Genomic DNA, 24,885 nt, shown 5'->3' with positions numbered 1-24,885 from the left:
CACACACACACAGTCAAACACACACACATACAGTAGGGGCAATGATTCCATGCATCTCCCATTGTAATTACAACACATACAAACTTCAACTTCCATTAGAGCTTGACTTATCTCCCTCCAAAGACCTCTACACTCTCAGTAGTTTCTCTGCCACGCCCTCCTTCACTCCCTGCGTCTCTTGCTTCCTCCCTCCCCTCCACTTAACAAGACCTGACAGAGGCCCTGTCAGGTTCACTTCAGTCAGATAGTACTCAGAGAAAAAGCAAGTTGAGTAATTATGGATCAGCCAGTGAGGATTTCCAGGTTACTTTCTTTGATCCTACACACAGACACTGACATGGTTATTTGAAAAGAGATACAGATGGATTTGACAAAGAGGAAGTGAGAACTAATTCCATCACCCTTCCAGTAAACCCTGTATGCACTGGGCTGAATGGATTAGTGCTGTTTTTGCCAACTTTGGTGAATGAGGTTTGCCACATGGGAGAATGTGATTACTTGTCTTTTGAAGAACTCAAAATTGAACATCCTTGGTGAGAGAAAGGGAAGGGAGGGGAAGAACATAATGCATAGTGCTAGACTGCATACACATAAACAGAGAAAAAGAGTGTTGGTGTGTAAGTGCCACTGTGAGATGGGTCTTGTATCAGCAGGTTCCCACCGAGGGGCTGGGCAGGCTTCAGTCCATCTTAGGTTTATCGGCATCATCAGCCAGCCCCCTCCCCTGGGGGATCCAGAGCACAGCGATCCAGTTTCAGAGCAGTCCTTTCGAGACCACTCACAACAGGATGCCCCCATCCTTCACTGTGGCCGAAAACCAACACTACAGGTGATGGGACTGTGACAAAGCATCTTAACAAAGAAAGAGAAGAAAGGCAAGAAGATGGTAGCAGCAAGGAAGGATGGCAGTTTGGGATGAAGGAGGTCTTATGGTAAAGACCCCTCCAATCAAACAAATTGAGAGGAAACACCTCAAACACTTCTCATTCATCACTGCGACATGTCACTAGCAGACACTGTGTGTCTTCTTTAACAGTTTATGTGAAGCTACAATACTGATCCTCTCTGCCACAGACATGTATCCATGTTCAGCCGAAGGAGCAGGTAAACAGGCCTTCCCTCTTGGTACTAACCTTTTAAGAAAAAGGAATACCAAAAGTAGGTGCAATTAGCGAGCATTTATTTATTTGCTGTACCATCTCTTCTGTGCTGCTAGTAAACCATTACCTGTGTGAGGTGGGATGTATGTAATCATGGTAGAAAGGTTTCTGAGGCACTGCCACCCAGGGGTGAAACCAGAGACCAAAAACCCAGAAGCACAGGCGACCCGCTTACGTACCCTTGTGCCAAACCCCACCATCACCTCCACCACCCCTCTCCTCAATCAACCCTGGCTGTCCTAATCCAGTGTTTACATAAAACGCTGGGCAGTAATGATAGCCATGAGACCATGGACCACCCCGCGTCCCTACACACCTCTCCCCAACCGCCCCTTCCACCATTCACCGCTAACCCAAAGCTGTTTTCACAGGAGCCAAATACCTTAAATACATAATTAGTGGGGTCATTTGTGCAATGGGGGACCCCAGTAAGGGCATGAGTGTGTCCGTGTGAGTTTGGGGGTTGGGGGCAGAGGGAGGATGAGGAGTGTAGCAGGGGCAGGATACGAAGACCTGAGAGAGACATGGACAAAGACGTGCATTCATGACTTTGGCCCCAGACAAACTTGGCTGTCGCCAGCTTCAAAGGCCACCTCTGCCTTTCCTCAAAACATAGAAGCCACAGGTTGGGGCAGAGAGGAGAAACATAACAGGGCAACATGGAGGGAAAGAGGAAAGGGGAGGATGGGGGAGGGAAAAAAGAGGGGATGTAAATAATGAAGCAAAGGTAACAAGATCTGTAAGCTGGCAGGGAAATAGTCTAGGCTGATTCTGAGGGATCTGAGGGTGTAAACTAACAGCAGCATCAGTTTTACATCCAATAAACATAAAATTTACCCAAAATACTTAATTCGAAAAGTAGAACTGATTTACACTGAACGTGAGAATGGAAGGGCATAATTAAAGCTTTACAATGCATCCACCACTTTGCACCACTAGCAACATCTTGCTATGACCCCTGAACCCTGAACTCTGACCCTGTGCATTGTGGGTAGTTAAATCACAGTTTACCCTCTGCAAGAGCCCAAAATTCCAGTCATCCATGTTTCACACCAGGAGACCTCCTTTGTATTGTTCAGCTCCAAGCACGTGCAAGCACGGTCACACACATTTACACACTTGCACTCACACACATACACACACACACACACATACTCAGCCCATTCAGCAGTCCTCTTCACACCTTGTCTTCCTCCTCGCCCCCCTCTGCCATTGTTTATGAAGGCTTGTCCACTCAATGCTGCCCTGTCTGCTCCCTCTTGCTGTGGTGCTGATTACCCACATCCTGAGTCCACGTATTCTTTCTATCTCCATGAGCTATCCTTATTCTTTTCTATCCTCCATTCTTTCTATACTTGTTTCCTCCGTTTACACCTTCTTGCACTCTCACTCTTCAGAGTACTCTCACCCTCCATCTTTCCTGACTATGATATATTGCTCTCTTGTTCCTGCATGGTGAATACACTGCACATGCTATACTGACTCTTCCTTGTCCTCACCTCAGCCCTCCCTCTGTCCTTATGAATGAAGCAGTGCATGTCAGATAAAAACAATAAAATCAATCAAGCCTCTGCTCCTCCTTTTATCTTTACTTTATTCGCTTTATCCCCTGCTCCACTGGATTGTAGAGCTGCTGCCTCTCTGATCCTTTCTCTCTTTCATGTTTTGCCCTTCTTTATCTGGCTCCCTCCTAAGGTAATAAGTGGGGTGTATGCCCAGGAAGTGCAGGGGAGAGGGACTTTCATGTCCCTTAGCCCTGGGATTAGGGTGAGCCGCTCAGGGAGAAGTAATAAAACCCCAGCACCTACCGTCTAGCTACTGGTGGATCCTGGAGTAAAGCCCAGCTCCCGCTCAGCTAGCAAGCCTGAAAAAGCTCACATTTCCTGTATACACCACCACCCTCATATGTAGCTTCTGCTCTGCCTCCTGCAGCAGCATCAACACTCCACTCCTTTGTGCTCACATAATCTACACATCTTTTGCATTCTTGCATATTATGCAGTTATTTAGGTAAATATTACTAGAAATTCTGTTCTTATTGAGGGAGCAGGTACACTCAAGGTGGAGTTAGAGGTCCCTCTAACTTCAGGTTTTTTTTTCCTTTCCTCTGCTATTCTGCTCAGCTAAATATTGCTCATTTAGTTCATTTTTACTTTCCATAATCACATTATACTGTCTCAGTTTTTGGTGCTGTAAGACACTTTATTCCATTCCTAAATTAATCCTTAAAACACCATCCTTCAGAGACAACACAAACAAATTATGGGACTCAACACCCAGTGAACAATTTCATAAGCAGAAATATATTTATTGTTGAAAACATAAATATATAAATTATGATTACTGCTGTATTTATCCAATGGAAGCCCAAAAGAAAAGTAGCGAAGGCTTAGTGATAGAGTAGTGATAGCGTAATGGCATTTTCTTTCATCAAATAGCTTTAAGCGTGGTCCCTGGTTTACTGAGAACACAATCTTACATTGATGTGAACAGTGATGAAACATCAGCCTTATAAATATAGCACCAGTTAACTGATGGTTATTTAATTCACAGATGGACTGTGTGTGTGTGTTTGTGTGTGTAAGATCTGATGTTCACAGCTCAGCAGGAGCTGATACACCCATGGTTCAGTCAAACTTTTCTCTTTCAACTTTCACTTGACTCACCTCACAGTGACTCACTGTTTTGCCTCTGACTGCTGTAAAAAAAAATCTCTGTCAAACTTCCTCTTTTGAACACAGGGTGGAAGACAAGCGTTGTTTTCTGCACCATGTTAGCCTGGTTACACATTCATCACATTTACAGGAACTGGTAAGGAAGTAATTGTTGACTCCATCAGGATCACAGGTTTAAGGCAGCACTGTGCTGGTTTCAGGCCACCTCAGAGCACCCATCATCTGTCCTGATGGTATGTGGCTGCATAAGGTGTGTGTCCCTTCAAAGGGTGGAGCGATCAGAGATTTGTTCTCCTGTCAACACAGGAGTAAAGACTGGCTAAACAAGGAGCCCATTCATGCACTTGTCGATTTGCTTTGCTCGCTCATTCACTCTTTAAGGTGGACTTTGCTCTTGGCAGGCACAACATGTGTGTTTGTGAAGCGGACCGGGCGGGCATCTTCCTTATCAGCGTTACAGTGATATGGATGAGAAATAGCCTCATGTAGCAGAGAAATCGTGTGTGAGCACACACACACCCTGTCTATCCCACCTTGGACATGCATGCTTGCACACTAGAGTTGCTCTAACATTTTTGTGTGTTTATGGGATTGGCATGCACACACTCTAATGTGTTTTTTGTACGTTTGTGTGAAACATCACTTGTTACATAAAGGTTTTGGTAGAGCTCATCATGGCAGTGGAGGAAGCCACAGTATAGCCACTCTCTCTGAAGTTGCCATGTTTGAGCCAGTCTGTCCCACCTTTTCACAGCCTTGACGCACTAATGCACACACATTTAAAAGCACTGGCAGCCTTTTTTCCCTTATCCATTCCACTCCCTCCCACCTTTCCCAATGGATTAAATACAGGCATTCAACCACAACAAAAGAATTAAACATAATTCCTGCTTGGATATAAGTAAGCATGATATATTTCATAACAAAAATAAAGCATCTTCCTGTACTGACTCTCACATCTCCTCCTTGCACACATATATCCAAACCATATACAAGACTTGACATCATTCAGATATACTGTAATATAATAAGAAACATGGATGACAAGAGTAACGACTAAAAAAATGACATTGAGATTGTGATACTGATGGTTACAATGAACCAGACCACACACGACTCTTGAAGGTCTCCAAATCATAAAAACATCTTTTTTGTTCTTTCTTTCTTTTGTACTGGAAGAGACAGAAAGCAAACATCCACATGTATAAATAGTTTGTAAGTAGCGGTGCATCCATTTCAGATTTAACTGTACATAGCAGGTGGGCAAAGTCACAGACCAGCAGGGGTCTCAGAGAAGATTTCCTCTTTACTCAGAGCAAAACATCCAAAAACTCAAAATGTTTGATGCTCTATAGAGTCTTTCAAAAAAAACAAAACACCTCCATAACTCCAGCGTTTTCCATTATTTTCCTGTGTCTCTCTTTCTTTCTTCCTGTGTATGCAAGAGTCATTTAGTCAGGACAGGGAACTTTTATGTTGCCCAGCTGGAGGTCATACACCGCTGTTTTGGAGTCTGAGCACCAGATTCCCACGAAAACTGTTTCATAGCCATTTCTGTTGTGCGTCTTGTTCAAACAAAGTCTGTCAAAATGTTCAACACAAATCCCTTTCATCATCTCCCTTCAGCCTCTTTCTGCCCTGCTCATGCTCCACAGCATATTACTCTTTTCTTCTTAATAAGCGGCAGGGTTCAGTTGTCTGGGTAGGTGGCGTACCACAGAGGAAGTCGTCATCACTGGTTATTGTTTTCTGGGTTTTTTTGTTTGTTTGTTTTTTTAAAAAAGCACCTTTGGCATCTTATTTATTTTGTCTGTTGTCTATTTTTCAGTCTCTCATCTTTACAGAAATGTTTGTGTTTTTTAAAGGAAGGTTGCACGGCGGTGGGGAAGAGGAAAGAGCAGGTCTCCTGTTGGTGACATCCTCTACTTAGGTCCCTCCCACACTGAAGTCCCTTGCTCGAATTGGTCTCACCTCACGTCCACTGTGGGAGAGAGGGCAAGCGTTTAGATAAGTATCAAAATTTTACCTAACCCTAACACCACACATTTGTTACATCATGAAAAATAAATAAATAACTTTTTGCATTTTGTGCCCAATTGCATCAATTTGGTCATGCATTTCAAACAAGCTGACACAACACACACAAGACCCACAATGTCCTGGATCAGGTTTCTCCAGATTTCAAAGACAGTGACCTTTATGGTGCAAAATTTTACAAAAACATTCTCCCTCCTTCAGTGACAAGCAGAGGTGACCGAGGACAAATATTGGTGATGACAAGATGAAAAGGTGAAGGAGAGAGATGGGCAGACATACAGTGGGTATTGTCCTACCGTATAACGCAACAAATACGGTGCAGAAAACCACACGCAATCACGACATGGTGACACAAAGCAGATGTATGCAGTGTGCATGCTCAGCAGGCCACACAATCAACATGCAGCATTGGGGCACAGAGCGTGATACTCCTTAGCCCTCCCTCTTCTCACACTGATTGGCTGTGATGTGATTGGTAATGGTGATTGGCAGGCCCTCTTTGTGCCCTGATTGGGCCAGTGCAATGCCAAAACGTGAGAGGACGCCTCGGTGCTAAAGTCCTACCTGTTCCCTTCACAGCTCTCCAGTGGACTTTGGGTAATGAGTGCAACTTTATTATGTCGCCAATAAATCCTTGCTGGGCCTTAGCTTTTTAGGTTTCCTTTTTTTACCTTTAGCCCTACGGTGGCCTGAAAACACAAAGTCGGGTAGGGTGGATAGGAAGGAGGGTTAAAAGCAAGAAGCAGGGTTTATAATACAGAAACAGGCACAACAGCCCTGGGACAGAAGCAGAGAGTGCAAAGATATGACACACAATAAATATTTCAGATGCCTTATCAGCACACAACGCTTATCTGCTCCCAGGGAGAGAAAAGCTTCAGATCAAGGCGCTGGTGGATTTACCTGCTGTCATGCCGAGCTAGCCTTTGGACACCCTCCCTTAACACACAGACTTGCATATACTTTCACATACACATCCTCGTCTAACAAGGCACAAACACACAAGCTTTACAGTTTTGCGATAGCGGGCCACCTCACAGGTGTGCCTGTCTGGAAGCAATGATAGAAAAGGGTCATCCAGTGCAAAGCAGAGAGACAGAGAGAGAGAGAGACCATCACACAAACATGAGGAAGGCAGGAAAGCAAGATGATGCATGATGACGTAGGGATGAGGACGGGACTCGGCCATCAAAGTCAATCTCAGAGAGGTTTTTCTGCACAAAGGCAATGCTACAGCAATATTTGCGATCATGTTACAATGATCTGACAGTAAATCTCAGGGTCACCGTTACCTGTTTCTGGTTCTGATTGCTCCACCGCATGATGTTGTGACGTGCACACACACTCCAGGTGGTCTTCTAACCGTACAAAGACCTCTTTCAGTTTGGGTCTCCTCCTCACATACTCCACCTTGGCCACCTGAAGAGAGGAAGAGAGAAAAGGTTAGCTACGCAGCCAGCCCCAGCACCACCATTACTCTTCACCGAGAGTGTGTCATCAATGAATGCACACACTCTTTGCCTATCCACTAGCATCAAGAGGCGTAGCACTGTGACTGATGACTCTTTCATAAACCGATTCATAAAAAAGAACGCCAGCCGTCGCTTTGCCTTGCTGTGTTTGAAGTGTGACGGCAGCATTCCTCAGAGGTTGATGCATTAGGTTCCGCTCGCTGTGTGCTCTATGAGCTGTTGATCAGGTGTGTAAATACTGAATGGAGTGTATGACCCTGTCCAAGCGAACTCAAACAATGGGAGAGGAGAGATGGAGGGTAGGAGGGGAGCAGTATACACCCTAACACCCAGGGAAGGTTTACCCTGGCGGGAGATGAGAGGCTGGGAGATCCCCCCTCACCCCCCCCCCCTCCCACTTCCCCACTCCAGGCCTGGAGCATCCACATCCAGACAGACACAAACCTAAACTCCCTCTCCTTGTCCTGACATGTAGGCTGGTTTTAAACCACATTAATATTTCTCCATGGATTAGGGAAAGTGTTGCTTAACATGTGCAAGCAAGAAATACAGTCTACATGGACTAATCTAAGCAGCAGAACCCCAGAAAGCAGCCCTTCCAATCTAACAAACAAAAGCAATGCAGGAATTCCTATCCTTCAGTCCAGCTAACACCCTCTCAGTTTAACACAACAGGGCTGACCTCCACTTCCCACCCAACTCTTAGTAATGAAAAAGACCAATCCTCGGAGGGTTATGAATAGGCTATGTTGATTAAAGCTTAGATGAAAGCTGAACAGAGAAGGTTGCATGGAGGTTATGATGATCTTGTTGTTTAATTCAGGGGAGGTGGCCACATGCTTTTCCCTCTCTGATCTGAGTGCCAAGGGCAGGTAACCTCCCCGTCCACCACTGAGGGCCTGGGGGCCACATGGAAACAATATCCCCTGCTTCACCTATCTTCCTGGTCACTGCGCTAGAAAGGATATTGGCTGACAATCTCCCAACGCTCTCTGGTGTTACGAACATCAAGGTTTTGCAGTCAGCATGAGGCTCACACATGCACAGACAGAGTGCCAAAACTGATTAGAGGCTTTGTTCCTCTATCCTGTGATGGCATAGTGCCAAGGCTGACTCTCGGCGTTGAATCAGTCATACAGACAAATGAACATACCAACATACCATGACATACAAAGCTGCTCCTTTGAAACAGTTTCTTTCCATGGAGAGAAGAGAAAGAGCAAGAAGAGAGGGAGTGAATAGAGGGTAAGCAAGCAGAGGAAGTATGCAGTGAGCAAACAGTGGACAATGGTGTCTGGGTTAGCGGTGGTGTGTTTGCTGCTATTGGGTCCTGACAGAGAGAAAAAGTGAGCGAAAGGGCCAGAGCAAGGAAGAAATAAGAGCAGGAAAGTGGACCATCACTCTCATTAGGGAACGTGTGTGTGTGTGTGTGTGTGTGCGTGTGTGTGTGTGTGTGTGTGTGTGTGTGTGTGAGTGTGTGAGTCTGTGTGCAAACAGAGGGGGTTATTTAAGGAAGGGGGAGGAGGTACTGACCATGATCATGACTCGCATTAAATGACATTCATGTGTTACCTATTAACATTTAGTTTCTGGGTTACCCACTAGGGAAATTTACTACACTAACACTGAGAGGATAGACAGAGTGTTAAGGTTTATTTATATCTTCCAAGAGTGCAGACAGTATCACAGGATGACATGAATTTCCCAGAAAACCGCTGCTAATGTTTAATCAAATTATCTGACTGAAAAACAAGGGAGGAGTGAGAGCAAAGCAGAGAAGAGACATGAAAGATGCAGCTGTCCCTGTGGACGGCTCTGCTGCTGTGGGTTACGGGAATCTCTGAGCTGTGGGGGGTTCAGGAGTAGCCAGCGGGAAGTCAAAAGAGTCAGCCATGTCACTTACAACTGAGCCTGATCCTACTGACTAACACACACACGCAAACCCAAACTCTTCTGGCCAAACAAACAGCTATTGACAGAAGGATAAAGCGATGGGCCCCCTTGATGAGAGGCCCAGCAGTAGGCTTGTCTCCTTGCCCCTTACACAGCAGGGTTAAAAACACTCCCTCTAGAAGTTACTATACACACAACAGCACTCACACTTTCATATTTGTCTGTGAATGTGTATGACTGTGCTATATAACAGCCTCTGCTCTGCCCACTTTGTCAACACTCTCTCTTTCTGTCGTGTTTCCTGTTACTTGTGTTATGGGAAACCATTACAAGAATGGCGGTCTTCACTCCTACTATTTTTCTACTTAACATCTATATTAAATTTCCCTTTCCTCCATTTTTAGCCACTTCTTCACTTCTGTACAAAGAACACCAGCTTCCTATCCAGAGTCAATGACTTCCCACATAAAACATACATCAGAAGAGACCCCCATGCTACGACGAGGGGCCCCACACTCTCTTTGTATAAATCAAACCGGTCTAAACTCCCTAGAAAGCTGGGGCCCTGAGAAAAAGTCCCCCGAGTGGCTGTGGAATGATATCCGAGCCAGAGGGTTGGGGGTGAGGCAGGGGACTCTGGGAAGTGCACCCCTCCTCCCCCGGTCTGTCCTCAGTGCCTCTACAGCCCTCTGTGTGAAGCCGATTGTCCCGTTTGGGTTAATTGGGAATTCCCTGCGCACGAAGCACTGATGAGAGCATGATGGAGGGGAAAGTTTTACTGCGGCCTTCCAAGGAAAACACAGCGGGGATGTGGATGTGCACCACGGGGCCATTGTGAACTGGAACAGTGACAGAATTCAAAAAAAATAAATAAAAATCTATGTGGGTGTTTGGAGAATGGAGAGGTTGAGGGTGGCAGGGTGGGGCGGGAGACACTCAGAGCTGGTTTCCTAGAAAAAAAGAACAGCTCTTGTTGAGATGCTACAACTGGGATCAAGTGGAGGAAAGTTCTGGGGAGGAGGAACGTAAAGAGGCTTTCTGTATCTCTGTCTGTCTTCTGAAATCAAAGAAAGAGAAAAAAAAGACACCCAGAAGACAGGCAAGATGATCTGCAGAGGAATACAGCAAAACCACAGAAGATGCAGACTGAACATCAGACACAGACAGCCCAGCCAACCTGCTGCTGCCCTCTGCTTCAACCCTCCCACAGCACACAAACACACACTCGGGGCGATGTGTGGAAGGGGTTATCACAGGCGGTGTGTGGAGAAGAGAGCAAGCGAGGAGAGCATTTGTCATGTTGCTGACTGGATCGCAATGCCAAAAAGGCACTTCATGGCACAACACACTCTCCCCATTTCTCTCTCTCTCTCTCTCTCTCTCTCACACACACACACACATTAATGTATCACCAGATGGGAACATCTATCTGCTCCTGACCACATCGTATGCTGTGCTTCCCTAACCCTCAGAGAACGAAAGAACCATTACGCAATATCAAATATCAAAGACTCCCAAGATGTGTAATCTCTCCATTTATTTCTTCCCTCCTTCCCGTGACTTCACAGAACAACAGAACTGCAGATGAGAAAGACATTACTGTGCACTTGGAAGATTTTAATGAGAGAGCAAAAAAGACAGGCAGAGACTGACAGAGGGGTAAAATTAGAGAGTGGGAGATGGCTCTATTGCAGGAGAGAGACAGAAAAAGTCAGGAGGGAGTGAACAACTATTTCACATAACAGACAATCAGACTCCAAGATTGAAGACTGACCAAGGCTGACCACTGAAGTCAGTGGGGGAAGAGAGAAAGGGAGGACAGGAGAGGAGGAGTGAAGGAAAATACAGAAATGAAGTAAAATATGATTAAAATACGGCTGCTACTTTTCCGGCTCGAGCTGATGCATTCCAGCTGGTGCAGCAGTAGCCAAACTCTCCGGCTTCTGGCTTGGTCGGGAAGCTCCCATGGTCTCTGACCCGCCCCACAACCCCCGCCGTGCACACCACACACACATTTATACACACACACAAACTCCCTCACCCTTCTTCATATAGTAGAAGAGCTGAGTGAATCAAAGGGAAAATAATTCACAGCTGCAAGGGACTTCAAACGGGGAGGCCCCCTCATTCCCATCTAACCCCCCCACCCTCCCACTCTGGCCCCCACCTCCTCACGTAATCCACAGGACCCCTCAGACGATCATAAATCATGCACACTGTATCACCGTCACACTGTCTTTTATTTATGAAACACCCCGTTAGTCAGGGTCCCACACAACCGCAAGGATACAGCTACTGCTTCCCCCCCGCACCCGGATCTGACCCACTGTCGCTGAGGTAACTGTCACTATGTGTGCATGTGTGTCTGTGTGTTTGTGTGTAGGGGTCAGGGCCAGGGGCAGTGCAGGGAGATGTGTGGACCCCCACACTCAGCACTGTGGCTATATCCGCCTGGCCGCTGTCAACCTCCACTTTGATCCAGCAGCCATCAACACTTCATTACTCTGCTGCCCGTCTTCCTCTTGCTGCTGCTTCACACAAATGGCCTTGTCCCTGCGCTGCGGTGGGGGAGTTTGTGCAGCATAGCATGGAGCGCACACTCTCTCTCACGAACACACACACAAACGATCTCCTTCTTGGGTTTACACAGATGTGTACTGACGACCCTCTCCGACCTCTGCGAAACACTTATTCTTCAAGGGCGTTCAAAAGTTTCCAGCTACTAAACCAAACCAAATGAGAGAAAGTGAACTGTATTATCTGCAAATGATGTCTTACTGATTAGAATATGACCCAAATAAATAAAAAAATGCAGAATTTTACAACTAGTAAGAAAATTATAAAAATACCATACAGCAGAAATTACAGTAATTTTGCTATTTTTAATGTACTGTGTGTACAGTGTCTTATATGTGAATGAGGAAGGGGAATATAATGAGCTTACAGACCAAATGTACTGCAGAAACCTTAAGAGTTAATGAGTGAGAGGATGAGTGACAGCTCCATTCTTTGCCCATGTCATGGCCTGTTTACTCAGCCCCATTGGAAGAACAAGCAGAGAGGCATTTAGATTCACACACACACAGACATACCCTGACACAAAGACTTATGTGCAAAGGAATGCAAAAGTGCACATCGAGATCTCTATCTAATTCTCTCTCTGTCCTGTGCACAGGTTCATCCAGCAAGTCTTAGACTGAAAAGCGCAAAGAAAAGCATCGTCGGACATACTGGATGCAGTTGCAGCTGTCAGCAGAAAGAAAGAAAGAAAGATATAGATGGAAGAAGAGGTGAGGGAATACAGGAGAGATGATGAGAAAGATGTGAAAAAGACAGAATAAGACTTGAGAGAAGGCTTGGAAGACAAAGAGAGAATTTGCCTCATGCCATCTAAATGCCAGCGACACACTATCAATTCTCTAGACCTCTAACAACACTATGTCGCAGTAACACTGAAAAATGGGCAAAACGTTCTGCAAGCATTAAAGAATGAGAGAAATGAGAAGAATAAAAGTGAAGGAATCACTTACATGGAAAAGAAAAGGGAGAGCCAAGATGCTGAGACAGGGGGAGTGAATATGGTGTCATTGAAAGTGCAAAAGGAGGTGGGGGTGAAGGAGGAGTCAAAGGAATGCTGGGATGATAGTCTGAATACATAAAAACATTTGCTCATTAAGAATTCAGTTTGCCTCTCTCCATCTGCTTCCCAAACCTTTCTGTTACTCTTTCTGTTTCTCTTTCCATCTCTGCCTCTCTCACTTAATCTCCTTTATGAAGAAGGAACCATCTCTAAATGGCTCGCAAGATGCATATCTTTACACCATTCTCATTTACTGTGTCCTTCCCATGCCAAGGCATGCAGACAACACAAAAACACTTATTTCATGCAACCTACTTGCACAAAAAGGAAGTTTCAGCAAAGTTTCAAAGTGCAAAGGAAGCTCAAGAAAAATGCAAAAACATGAGAGTAAAGGAAAGGAAGAACAAGAAAAAGAAAGAGTGACTTTAAGATCTGCCTCTTCTCCCCCCTCAGGCTAGTCCTATTTAAAGTTGGCTTTTTTTTTATTACCCTTGCCACTGAACAGGACAGGCTTGTACAGTACAGGGCCTGCACAGACCCGTTCTCTTTTTTTGGGTCCATAGCATGAAAAAGGGAGAGAAACAGAAGAGGGGGAATAAATAAATAAAGGTGCATTTGGACAAATGCATAGTGGCATGAGACGGAAAGAAACACAGCGAATGTGTTCTTTTCCCATCCTTGGCCAGCAGAAGGAAAACAAGTCAAGCCCAGGGTAGACAGGCAACATTTTTAGCTTTCTAATAAATGGAGGGAGAAGCACAAACTGAACCCCTATTCAGACTAACTGCTGAAAGGAGAGACAGAAAAAAAAAACTTGGCATGAGACAATGTTTCTCACACACAATGTGGTGAATGTCTCCTGACCGGAGCGAGCCCTGACGGATGACCTTTTCAGGGATACAACGCCTCTCAGCCCCCTTCATCCGCGGCTGGAACCACATGGAAAAACGGCCCTCGTGAAACCCTGCCCACCTCGCCTGAAGGTCCCTCTCCAGTCTGTGTGCTCATTTTGTCCTCAGTGTCATGAGGGGGACGTGGACAAAGTCGCATGGATCACGGCATTCCAGGAATAGCTGAGCCAAGCCTTAGAGAGTCTTGTCCACTATCGTCAGTGACTCTCCGCTATCCATCCTAGTCACTGTGATCACAGACAGAGCTTCTATTGAGGATGACAGACACCGAACGTCTGGCAGACAAGTCTGCATGCAGACTGACAGACACACAGGGTTGTGCTGTATATCAGAGCTCGACTCTCTTGCCGCACTATGAGTCAGCATTTCTGACCATAAACCCTGTGCACTGGATGCAGTGCCCTGTGCCCCACAATGGCCGTCTTGTCATTGCAGTCTTACTGGCTATACTTTTTGACTAAAAGAAGAGGTCAGAAACAATGTCCTCCTATCCACGCTGTCTCTCCCTGACCTGTGCCAGTGTGCCAAGGGGAAGGAGGCAGCAGCGGGCGGGGTTGGTATTTGTTTTATTACTCTGCTGGTCTATCGAGGCGGCATCTTTAAAGCCCTGCATGAGGAGCAGGAGAGAAAGAAATGTCCCAGTGCCCATGGCCAGGCAGGATCACAATGATTAAAGATCAGAGACAATAGAGTGCATACATAGACTCAAAGAGAAACACAAACACAGTCGGAGTGTTCCAGGCCATCCTGTTTATCCCCCGGTTGTCTCTCACTCTTACAGAACAGAGCACATAACTCCCATACCTCCAAACAGAGCTGTGCACCAGCTAACAGGCTGTAGTGTAAATACAGCAGAAATATGACTCAGCTCCAGCCACAGTGTCTCCTCTGATCCTGAACAGAAGGACATGTTTTCAAGCTGCCGATGCCAAAGAGCTTCTGAGAACAGTGCAACCCCCTTCCATCGCTGTCACCTCCTCTCCTTCGGGCTCCCTGCTTCCAGAAAAGAGAAAGGGCCAAACAAACAGAGAGCGGAGGAATGGCTACGCAGTAACCAGTGACACTCAGACATTCTCAAGATACAGGAGACTATTTCTCTCTCTCTCTCTCTCTGTCTTATATCTGGCATCCCTCTCTGGTCAAGCCTTCAACAGATATCCTGGCTGAAGGTACCAACAACCCTTTCTCCCCCTCCTCTCTCTCTCCTTTTCTTCCTCCCTCCCGCTGTCCTGGCACAGCCACGCTGGGCTCTCGCCAAAACATGGGATAGAGTGATGAGGGGAGAGGGTGGTGATCAGCTGAAATGGAAAGAGAGAGGGGGCTGGGTGGTGGAGGTTAGTTGGTTACTATTTGAGTACTGTCCAAGGAGGCTCAGAGGAGAGGGGTAGAATGAAATGAAGAGGAGCTGTAAAGCAGTTCAACCTCGCCTCCCGCGTGATTTACTTACCTGGGGAGAGGGAAAGTGGTGATATGTGTGTGGAAGTGGGTGTGTTTCTGGAGTAGGGTGACCATGATATATAGTGTGTTGCAGTAATGATTTCGGATGACTGCGTGTATATGTAAGCATGCTTTTTAGCAGGCCGACTGGCTTACAGACAGTTTTTACTGTGTGTGTCTTACCTTAACGGTGCGGTGATGCTTGCGGGAAGGGTGACAGCGCATGTTGCTGGTGTTGCAGCAGCCTGTGCAGCGCTTCACCTCCACACAGGGAGGCCATATCAGGAAGTTGGCAGATGTGGGATCCACCTGGCTCCTGGGGATCTCGTAGATCACCGTCCGTGTCTTACACACCGCCGGGACCGCCTCCTCCACTGGTGGAGAGACAAGGAGAGGAAGGAGTCGAGTTAATACGTTTGTTTTGCATGAGCGTTCAGTGACACATTTTCCAAATGCAAGCACATGCTGATGTATTGTTGTAATCCGTCCTTTTCACTCCCAGCTGCTTCTTGCATTCCTTCACTGCTCATTATATGATGACTCACTTGATGTGGGAGTCGTTCATCTTACCTCAGATCACACCCAACCTGCTTTAAGGCCGTTAAGAAGACATGCTATCCAAAAAGCTGATCTCATATCAGCTAAGGAGCTTTGGGATCAAGTCGGTGAGACAGAAAGAGACTGCTCCTTTGTTCAGAGCCCTCACTGGGGTTAATGCAGCGTGACTAGGCCAGAAAACCTTTATGTCCGCCGATGGGATATCTAATAATGGCCTTTGACCCTGTTGGCCATAGTGAAAAGAGTAAGGCAGTAAGCATTCATTTCAGATTTAATGCTCCAACAGGCACTCAAACCTAAATCTGTGACAGTGTACAGCAAGATACCATTATGTCATTAAGATGATATATGCATCATGTACAGAACGGGAGGGTTTTTGTGGACATCCTCCGAAATGGTAAACTGTATCATTCACTTATGATATGGCACACATACACGAAATACGACCAGCCACTTTATCCAGCATTGCATTAAATGCCCTGCTGAGAGAGATGTGAAGAACACGCAGCCAGTCTTAACACACAGATCGCACACAACATGGTATTCTCCACGCCTCGATCAGATATCGTACCGCGTGGCGTTTTATGAAGAAATCTGACTGAGCGCCTAGGCGAGCTGCAACTTGAACCCTGAATGCCTGGAATTTCCACGCTCAAGGATATATTTCTCCCCTGACGCGTGTGTCTTAGATCTCCAAGCCTCTGGCCAATTAAAAGGCTTCATGTCAGACGTCCTCTTCAACCTCACACACCAGACTCGTTTCTCATGATTCCTTGATTGCCATAAATACTAGGTAGATGTCTTCATTAGGGTTCCTTTTATCCACAAAAAGGCCGTATAAAAGCCACTAACTATTAGCTTTGTTTGAAATTAGTGTAAAGTGATCGGTTTCATCTCCTGGGAACTCATGTGTCAGGGGTGATATTTAAGAGAGGTTATTTTTAGGGCATCATGACACCATAATATGTTGTGCCAAGTTGTGATGTATATAGTGCCAAATGTAATCATGACGCAGCCTCCGAGCTGCACAGTGAAGCATGTAGTGTTCATTCAGTCTTACCGATACTCCTCTTGCGTCGGCTGTGGAGCTGGGAGCTCTTTAGGTCACTGTAGTGACCATGATGACGGGAGTAGTTCTTATGGTGGTTGTGGTGTTTGTGGTGCTTGGGCTCCTCGATAACATCGTTTCCCGTACCTCGTCAAAATAGAAGGCAGCCATATTAATGACGTCACACAGAGAAGAAGTAAACTCAAATACAAAAAGCTTAGTTGACCAGTTAACCACCTGTAAGTCAGTAACCGCTGCTGCAACTTTCACAGTGCTGAATGTCTGCGGTGGCTGGCTAGCCACCCCAAAAGGCCGCATGTGATTCGCTATTGATGTTTTATATACCCCTTCCACAACAAACAATGAGTCGGTTAGTCACACGACCATAATGAGATGGTAACTTCCTACTGGCTTCTTGTGCTGTATGTAACACATGCTTTGATTCCCTGAAGGGCTTAGGGTTCCCTTCAACATCTTGGCAGGCGGGCAGGCGACTGCTGATGATGTCACAAATTGAGGTAAAAAAGTCCAGAGTACACAGGGTACAGGCAGGAGGCACCGTTTTACACAGACCTCTGTGTAATTGCAAGCTTTGTGTGTCAGCCTCACTCACTCATTTGGCTGAACTTTCCCAGCAGGAATAAAGTATCTGGACGCAGGTGAGTCAGCATGTGCCTTCAAAAACAACCAGCTTTCACAGACACACACAGAACTAAAGTGGTCATTTGACAGGTGGTACTCAGCCGCCATTATCCCTGCGCCTAATTAGTGGTTTCGTGTCTCTCATTTACCTGAAAATGTTTGCTTTTTCAATCATTCAGTGGCTTGGAAAAGTACATGTTTTGCTCTGCTGCAATGCTAGATTCTTAAAGCTCTCTAACGCCAGTCTAATATAGCCAGCTCAGCTTGTTCACAGTCACGGTCATCTGATAAAGCCTGCTTGTTTTGGTCCCCACCCAGAATATGAGGAGGATTACAGAAGAGTGCCAGAGCAGCAGTAAAACGATAAAGCTTGTTCGCTGCCCTTTCCCGAAGAGCGGAGTCTGAGTATTTGCTAAGTGGGTGGGTCTTTCTGTCTGTAGGTACATCATACCCACCCACCTGGACAACACAGTCCTACACCTGTACAATTAACATAAACACACACTCACAACTACACAAACTCCTCTCATTATCCTCCTTAACATGCTAAAACCCAATGTACACCAGCACAACAAAGCTCAGCCATAGGCAAACACATTCCACTCATCCAGCTACTTTGTGCTCTGACCAGAGTCATCCGAAGGGATTTTCTCTATCCATACCTCGTCCACCTCTGGGATTTGTTGTATATTTGCTTTTGGATGTCTTCCTTTTTCAGGTCTGTCAGGTTTCAACCCCAATGTCATCCCTTCAGTGAGAGTTAAGGAAATTTCCCTCTAGCCTTTCGTGCACTCAGTCAGTCAGGCAGCCATTGACCCAGAACCAAAGGGTCCACAGAGAGGAAGTGTTGAGGAGTTAAGGAAAGGGCTGAGCTATAAGTGTGTGAGGCCAGTATACCCACATACGGAGACGCACAAGGACAAACTGTACATATGTCACACACACTCTTCAGTTCATGACACACACCTAAACTGTCTGCACTGTCAGATGGACTCATTGTGTCAGCTTGTTGATTTTCCTACCTGACAACCTTTTAACACCGCAGGTCACTGACAGAACACCCACTGTGCTTTCTCAAACTCTACCACACGTATCCCTCTCTTCATCCCCTCCTGTAAGAAGAGGACAGGAGCGAGGGAACCGCTGGTCACCCAAACACAGTTTGTGTCAGAGCTGACGGGGGAGAAAAGGAGGCAGGACATAAAGGAGTCCTTTTATAGACTACAGAGTCCCTTTTTCAACACAATAAAAGGGCCTTTCTGTTGGTTTTTTTTCTTTACACTAAAAGGGGGAACAATGAAAACATAGAAAGAAGGTTATCAGGGTGGTCAGGCAAGAAGATACAGGAAGAAAATGAGGGAAGACAAGAGATATAAAGAGAGACAGAATAAGAAAGGGTGTTAAATAGAAAGGTGGAGACAGGAAAAGTAGAGTGAGGGGTTTGCTCCTCTGTTGGTTCCAGGTGACTAAGAAGTAACAACATGCCCGGAGCGTTGTCAAACTGAGACAAGAGAAAAGAGGACAGGAGACAGTCTCTGGTCATGAATCAGGCTTTCATGACTCGCAAATTACTCCCTCCATTAGCTGAGGGCCTTGACTCCCTCCCTTTACGCCTCCTCCACTCTTTCTTTCTCCCTCTACCTGTAGTAGAGGGAGGTAGCCAACATGTTCTTGACTTGTTGTAAGAAGTGCCACCATAATTCTCCTCGTAATCTGTTTCTCCTCCTTGTTTCTTGATTATCAACAGTTTAACAGCTGAGTTGACAAAGTATTGTTGGATTAGGTTATACGGTCCTCCCTGTGGGTGTGAAGGCAGGTTGGAAGCACAGTAACTTTGTTTTTAAGACACTGCAGGTACATAGGCACCGCTGCCAACTGTACAGAAGGCAAACACACTGCCAGCTTGTCAGAAACAAAGCAGATTGCACAACAACTTGCAGTCTTTCTTTGCGAAGCGTAGCAGGAATACAACTTCCAGAATCCTCCAGTTCCCTCCTCCACCTCTGCCCCATGCCAAGAGTCAGGTTCCCTTTTCTGTCAAAGTCTTTCGCTGACAGAGATAAGAGCAGGCAGGCAGGCCGGGGGGCCGCCTAAGGAGGGAGACAGGGATAGAGAAGAGGAAAAGCGAGGAGAGGAGCACCTCAGGGGCCAGACAACCATCTGCAGACTTCAGCGGGGTCATCTCATCTGTCAGTCAGACCTGAAGACACCATCCTCACAAGACGTGTGCACATAGACAGAAAAACAAATGCCAAGACTGCACTGAACAAAGCAGCACTAAATGACTCACTCAGCCGCTAGATAAGCCCTACAGGCCTTCCCAGTGTCCTGACACATCCGTCCTTACAGGCTGAATTATAAAGTCATCCTTCCAGTGTCACAGGAAGAGTGTTATGCAAGTGAAAAAAACAATCTGTCTCAATCAATAAAATACTAAAACAAAATATTTGACAACACCAGTCCTTTTTATATCTTCCAGGTGCCAATCTGTTGCATAACCTTACAGATATAAACAAATACATCTTATCTTTTCCTTTCTCCCTCCCTGGTTGACATGCTATATCGTGTACAGTTCAGCCTATACTGGTAGCTTTACTGTCCTGGTTGTTTGCAACAAAAGCTCTGAAAATACCCCTCTGGCTGGCGTCAAAGGTCTTTTAATGGGCTGGCCAGGGCCGCCAAGCTGGCCCTCAGACAGATTTATGTCCTCGTAATAATAATCAGCCTACTACTGTTACCCTGCAAAACATTCCTCTGTTTGAAGAAAGACATGTTAATTCAATTATAAACAGCTCTTCTCATGCTAGAGGCACTCCAGGGATCTATTCTGGGCTCAGCATGAAGTGGGGTGATCACTGATGTGGAGTGCAGGTTGGTTTGATTGTGAATTAATAAATCAAACACACTTATGTTGTGGGGCCATTAGTTCTAATTGATATGTCTGTCAGAAAAGCAATCATGTGGTTATACAGAAGAATCCTTGAGTGAAAGTAGAAGTCCTAATGTTGCTTTGCTGAATATAAGTTTTGAGGTTACTAATGAGCTATGACCAGTGAGGTACCTTACGTCAGCTGGGGCCGTTAAAGCAAATTTAGTAATTACCTATTTCCATCAACAAACCTTTAGGGGGGAGCCCTGCATTTGATATATGGCCAGAGCCTGTGTAAATAGAGGCTCATGTGAAGGCAAACAGCTTCTTCCAGTACACCCCTGTAACTTAATCTAAGACAGTGTGACACAGACGGGTCCCACACCACAGAAGAAGCAGCACCTCCAAGAAACCTGCCTGACCTGCAAGCCGTTCTCTCTGTTTACAGCCCGACATGTGTGGCAGTCGGGGCTGCTATAAAGCCAGCTTATTGCAGCAGCTGAGAGAATATGCACAAATAAATGCCTGCAAGTGAAAGTCCACCTTTGTCACATGCTTACAGTAAAGGCACCCATCAGGGTTACTACTTTATCATGCACACCAAGACTGCGCTTGGCAGCTCCCCTGGGTTCACAGATCCCTCAGCAATTTCCTGTGCAGTGCTGTAGTCACGGGCATGTCTTTTTGAGATTGATTTCAGGAGCCATAGTGTCACTGAATCCTTGCTGAATATGATTAGCTGAATGCACCAAAACAACGGGTATCCCAACGATCCACTAAACTTACAGGAATGCCAGAGTACATCATCTTGTTTAATCAAATGTCACATTTAATCAGACATCAGCTTCTCAATCTGACATGGATCCATGAATAATGACAGTTGTTTCTGTGACTAATGATAACACAGTATTCACCTATACACGCAGCAAAGGCACTGAACATGTTGCAGTTTAAGAGGCCCACAAGGGCCACAGGCTTCCCGGTCATGATTATTTTAGGCATGACCTTTGAGTGAATTTATAATAATAATAATAGTAATAGTTATTTGACTTGATCCTTAAGCAATCACGTGTTGCCTTCCTAAGGCGAAAATATGTGGAGAGTCCCCAAGCCATGTAATGTTCAGGTGGCTGCCTGGAGGGCTATCTTTGAGGGTGAGCATAGTTTTGCTGCTAATAAAGGCACACTGCTGATATAATACTCATGGTGCGGCTTGTTTTTAATCCCAACCCTTTGCTGCATGTAGTTACATCAACAACAGCACAACATCTACGGCAACAGGATTAAAAAAAAAAATTACAAATCAGGTCTGTTGATGAAAGTATCAAGAGGCAGAATTTACCTACGGAGTCAATCTCCAGTAACCGCTGGAGGTCGCTGATGCTGTGGATTTCGCTGTGGGACAGTCTGTCTATCAGCTCCTGGGGAAACTCCACTTCCTTCAGGAGGCGGGGGGCAAAGAAATCAAACAACAGAGGAAAGTTACAAATGTGTCGGGTCAGTGGCAAAACGTTTGTGTAATTGTTTGTCTGTATAAATAGCTTTGCTGAGTTTAAACAACCACTAGGAAGATCAGTGCGGGGACAGTTTTGCAACTACGTGCAACAATCGCTTTATACGAAAAAGGTGGCGCCGAACCCCGTTGAGTAATTAAGCAATTTAATTATGCTTTATAAAAGAGCAATTGCATGCATTTAGAATAATAACTTTTATAAATTAGGATAGTCTGGTTAGTTCGGCACACATCATTCTAGTAAGCACTCAAACATGATTTCCATTGCCTATGTTACCCGGAACATCGCACATTAACTGTAAAAAAAAAAAAACATACAAATTCTAATTTTGAAAAATATACATTCTGATTTTAGGATTAATTGGATGCCGAATTAATGAATATATCCCAAGCAGCCCAAAACGTCTTGAATAATTGGTTTACTAATTTTCTTTCTCTGCATATACTTGAAACAACATGAAATCGTCTGTTTTCTTAAGGAAATTTGGAACTCTACTACGACTCTGAACGACCTGTGCCAGTGTGAACCTCAGCTCGCCACACTGCACTTGTTGCGGTGCTCCAAGCACCTCAAGTTGAGCAAACCGTGCAGCGTTATAGGAACTGTGGCTATTTATATCCCCCGGAGCGGTTCCCATGAACGCGCTTAGTCCAACCAAAACGTTTGCCCAGTTGGCTCAGGCTACAAACAGATTTGGCACAAAAGCCAAAAATAACCGCGATATGCGTCGTAGTGCGGACGCGATGTTGGTTCTCAAAAGCGCGCAGCCACTGCCCCTCATGGTAACTGGAGCTGATGCGCTGTTTGTTCATTCTCGAAAAATGAATTCATATATTCACACTGTTCTTAAAATAGCCTCTAAATCTAAACTGCCCTGTTTGTTTTCTGAGAAAAAAAAACAGTTTGGATAAGTTATAGGTTGATTAAAATGAAAAATTGCTTCAAATTATGTAGGCTATGAGCTCTCTTATCTTCTAACCTAATTATAGGCTTTAAATCAAAACTTAGAGCTGTTGCTCTGTATTTTCCTTTCTCTGGGCATCAAGTTGTAGTGCAGAGTGTGGCTGTTGGATCAGTGCGCGCTCTGTGGGATCTTTGCACCCTCACAGGAATAAAAACCCGCACCACTGTCTATGACACGGGGACCAGGGGGACACAGTCTGCCCGGCCCCGTACCTCTCTGACTGTGTGGAGTCCCGGTAACTTTACCTCAGCGGTGGCCAGCAGCAGGTACGCCGTCCACAGCAGGAAGTAGCAAAGTGCGGCTCTCATTTCCCTTTAATTTAGAATTAACCCCAAACAAGAAAAATGTGCTATTCTGTAGGAGCCGCAGAGTCGCTCCTGGCCCCAGAGGATCCACAACCATCCCCTCGAGGGAGAGAAACCGGGGTGTCAGAGCTGCTCAACGGGCTCAGTCAAGACTCCGTGCTGCACTTGCTTGTAAGTGTGAAAAGCTGAAGAGGCTGGAAGTTGACTCTTGTTATTCACATTGGACTGCGTCCTCTTGAACAAGCTCTGTGCGGCAGTACGACATAGCTCCTCAGGCGCAAGTGGGACAATCCCAAGAGACAAGTCAGACACGCATTGCACTTGTCCTTCACCCTCTAACAAACAGGCTTCAAACTTCAGCCCAGTTTTCTTACATATCAAACAAGAAACGCAGCTCCCCTTCTTCTGGGCAGTATTAGAATTAGTGTTAAGACGCACGGCTTTTTTTTTTTTTTCTATGATAGTATTTAATAGTCCTAAAAGAATATAATCCAAACGAACAGATCCTCTCAGGAAATCACAACGGGGAAAGTTGTCCGTGTTGTGCTATCCAGAGCCTGTCTTGCAGCAGTCTGCACAGCTCCTTGACTGTGTAGGACTCTGAAGTGAATGAAGTCTGAGCGCTTGTGAGCCGCTGGATATAGAGAGCCAGCAGCTCCGTGCCCGTTGCGCCTCCCCTCGCGCTGCGGTGATCGTGCATCTATTCAGCTGAGGGGAGCTGGTTGGTTGGTTGGATGACTTAAGACTCAAGAGCATGTCCCCATCCACCCCCCACCCTACCCCACAACCCTCAGCCAGTGTGTGTGTGTCCTTCAGCAGAGAGCCCATTCAGAGATTCAGGCTGTAATCGATATTGAGTATCACTGATTGGAAAGGATGTAAAACTGACTAATGACTTTGGACAAAGTGAGACAAAAGGCATGAGGATGTTGATGAAGGTGATGATTGAATGATGTTCTAACAATCAAAGCCCTGATTGATTAAAGAATTAGGAACAGAGGAAGGCAATAATTACATTTATATGAAGTCGCTCAGGGTGTTGATGATTTTCAGGTTACAACTATTTTTGGACAAACTAGACAAAAATGTAAAACGGCAGTGATCATTATCGTGGCAGTGATGATGGTCGTGACTCATGATGCCTCATGATGATGTAATAGTGACACAAGCTCTCTTTGTGCTTTTAGGTTTAAAGAAGAAGGCCCCATTTATGGATTATGTCTGGACATAATCTGTAAATTTATCAAAAACAAGCAAACCGATAAGGACAGTGACATATATGATGAAAGTGACCCAATATTTGAATTATTTAACACCCCTACGTGTGGATATGACTTTGAGACACAGGAAGCAACTAGTTAACTGCAGGTTAACAACAGACTGGTCCTAACTTGTTGTGAGGAAGCTGGAGGCTGTGTGCTGCTGCGCTGCGCTGGGAGGTCTGGGAGAAGAGCCCGAGGGCCTGATAAACGAGACATACCTACAGGAGGAGAGACACACAGACAGAGACAGCATGCACACACATTATCAGCCAGGGGTGACAATCAGCGGGGAGCCATAGGTCACCCAACCAGGTGGTCTGCCCTCCACCTTGTCCATTCAACGGGATCGCACAGCACAAGGCCAGCCTGAGGGCGTTGTGACTGGAAACGCTGCACAGAGAAAGCACTGCAGCAGCTGGTGGAGTAATTAATGTAACTATTTTAATAGGGCAATGAAGTTCATTTTAGGATGGTACCAGCACTTGTAGAAGGAATGTAATATGTTTAAAATAAATGTCCCTCTGCTAGAGCGATTTATGTGACACGTTGCTCCCATCG

General features: G+C 45.7%; 1 protein-coding gene across 3 annotated transcripts; it reads right to left on the bottom strand.

Annotated features, from left to right (window-relative positions):
* Nucleotides 1-3,447: 3,447 nt before the first annotated feature.
* On the bottom strand, nucleotides 3,448-23,673 carry pdgfab (platelet-derived growth factor alpha polypeptide b). 3 transcript variants are annotated; one of them, XR_005896383.1, is made up of 7 exons: nucleotides 23,006-23,673; nucleotides 21,625-21,721; nucleotides 16,784-16,918; nucleotides 15,349-15,539; nucleotides 7,165-7,291; nucleotides 6,437-6,561; nucleotides 3,448-5,816 (listed from the first exon to the last, which is right to left on the bottom strand). XR_005896383.1 is itself a non-coding variant. In XM_041063260.1 (6 exons), the coding sequence occupies exons 1-6, from the start codon at nucleotides 23,066-23,068 to the stop codon at nucleotides 5,803-5,805; spliced, it is 627 nt and encodes a 208-aa protein (XP_040919194.1). In that variant the 5' UTR covers nucleotides 23,069-23,673; the 3' UTR covers nucleotides 3,448-5,802. The 3 variants fall into 3 exon arrangements, 1 of the variants encoding a protein (XP_040919194.1); XR_005896384.1 differs by lacking the exon at nucleotides 16,784-16,918; XM_041063260.1 differs by lacking the exon at nucleotides 6,437-6,561.
* Nucleotides 23,674-24,885: the final 1,212 nt, after the last annotated feature.

This window comes from Toxotes jaculatrix, chromosome 18 (assembly GCF_017976425.1).
Source record: "Toxotes jaculatrix isolate fToxJac2 chromosome 18, fToxJac2.pri, whole genome shotgun sequence".
Classification (NCBI taxonomy): Eukaryota; Metazoa; Chordata; class Actinopteri; family Toxotidae; genus Toxotes; species Toxotes jaculatrix.
Note: the sequence above shows the minus strand (reverse complement) of the source record. Positions and strands in the feature narration are given on the sequence as shown.

Bases quoted from the DNA above. Each gene is read 5' to 3' on its own strand.
- pdgfab (XM_041063260.1), bottom strand. From the start codon at position 23,068: ATGAGAGCCGCACTTTGCTACTTCCTGCTGTGGACGGCGTACCTGCTG. The intron at 21,722-23,005 runs GTAAAGTTACCG...CGCCTCCTGAAG, and splicing joins TGCTGCTGGCCACCGCTGAG to GAAGTGGAGTTTCCCCAGGA. The intron at 15,540-16,783 runs GTAAGACTGAAT...TCTCTCCACCAG, and splicing joins CCGACGCAAGAGGAGTATCG to TGGAGGAGGCGGTCCCGGCG.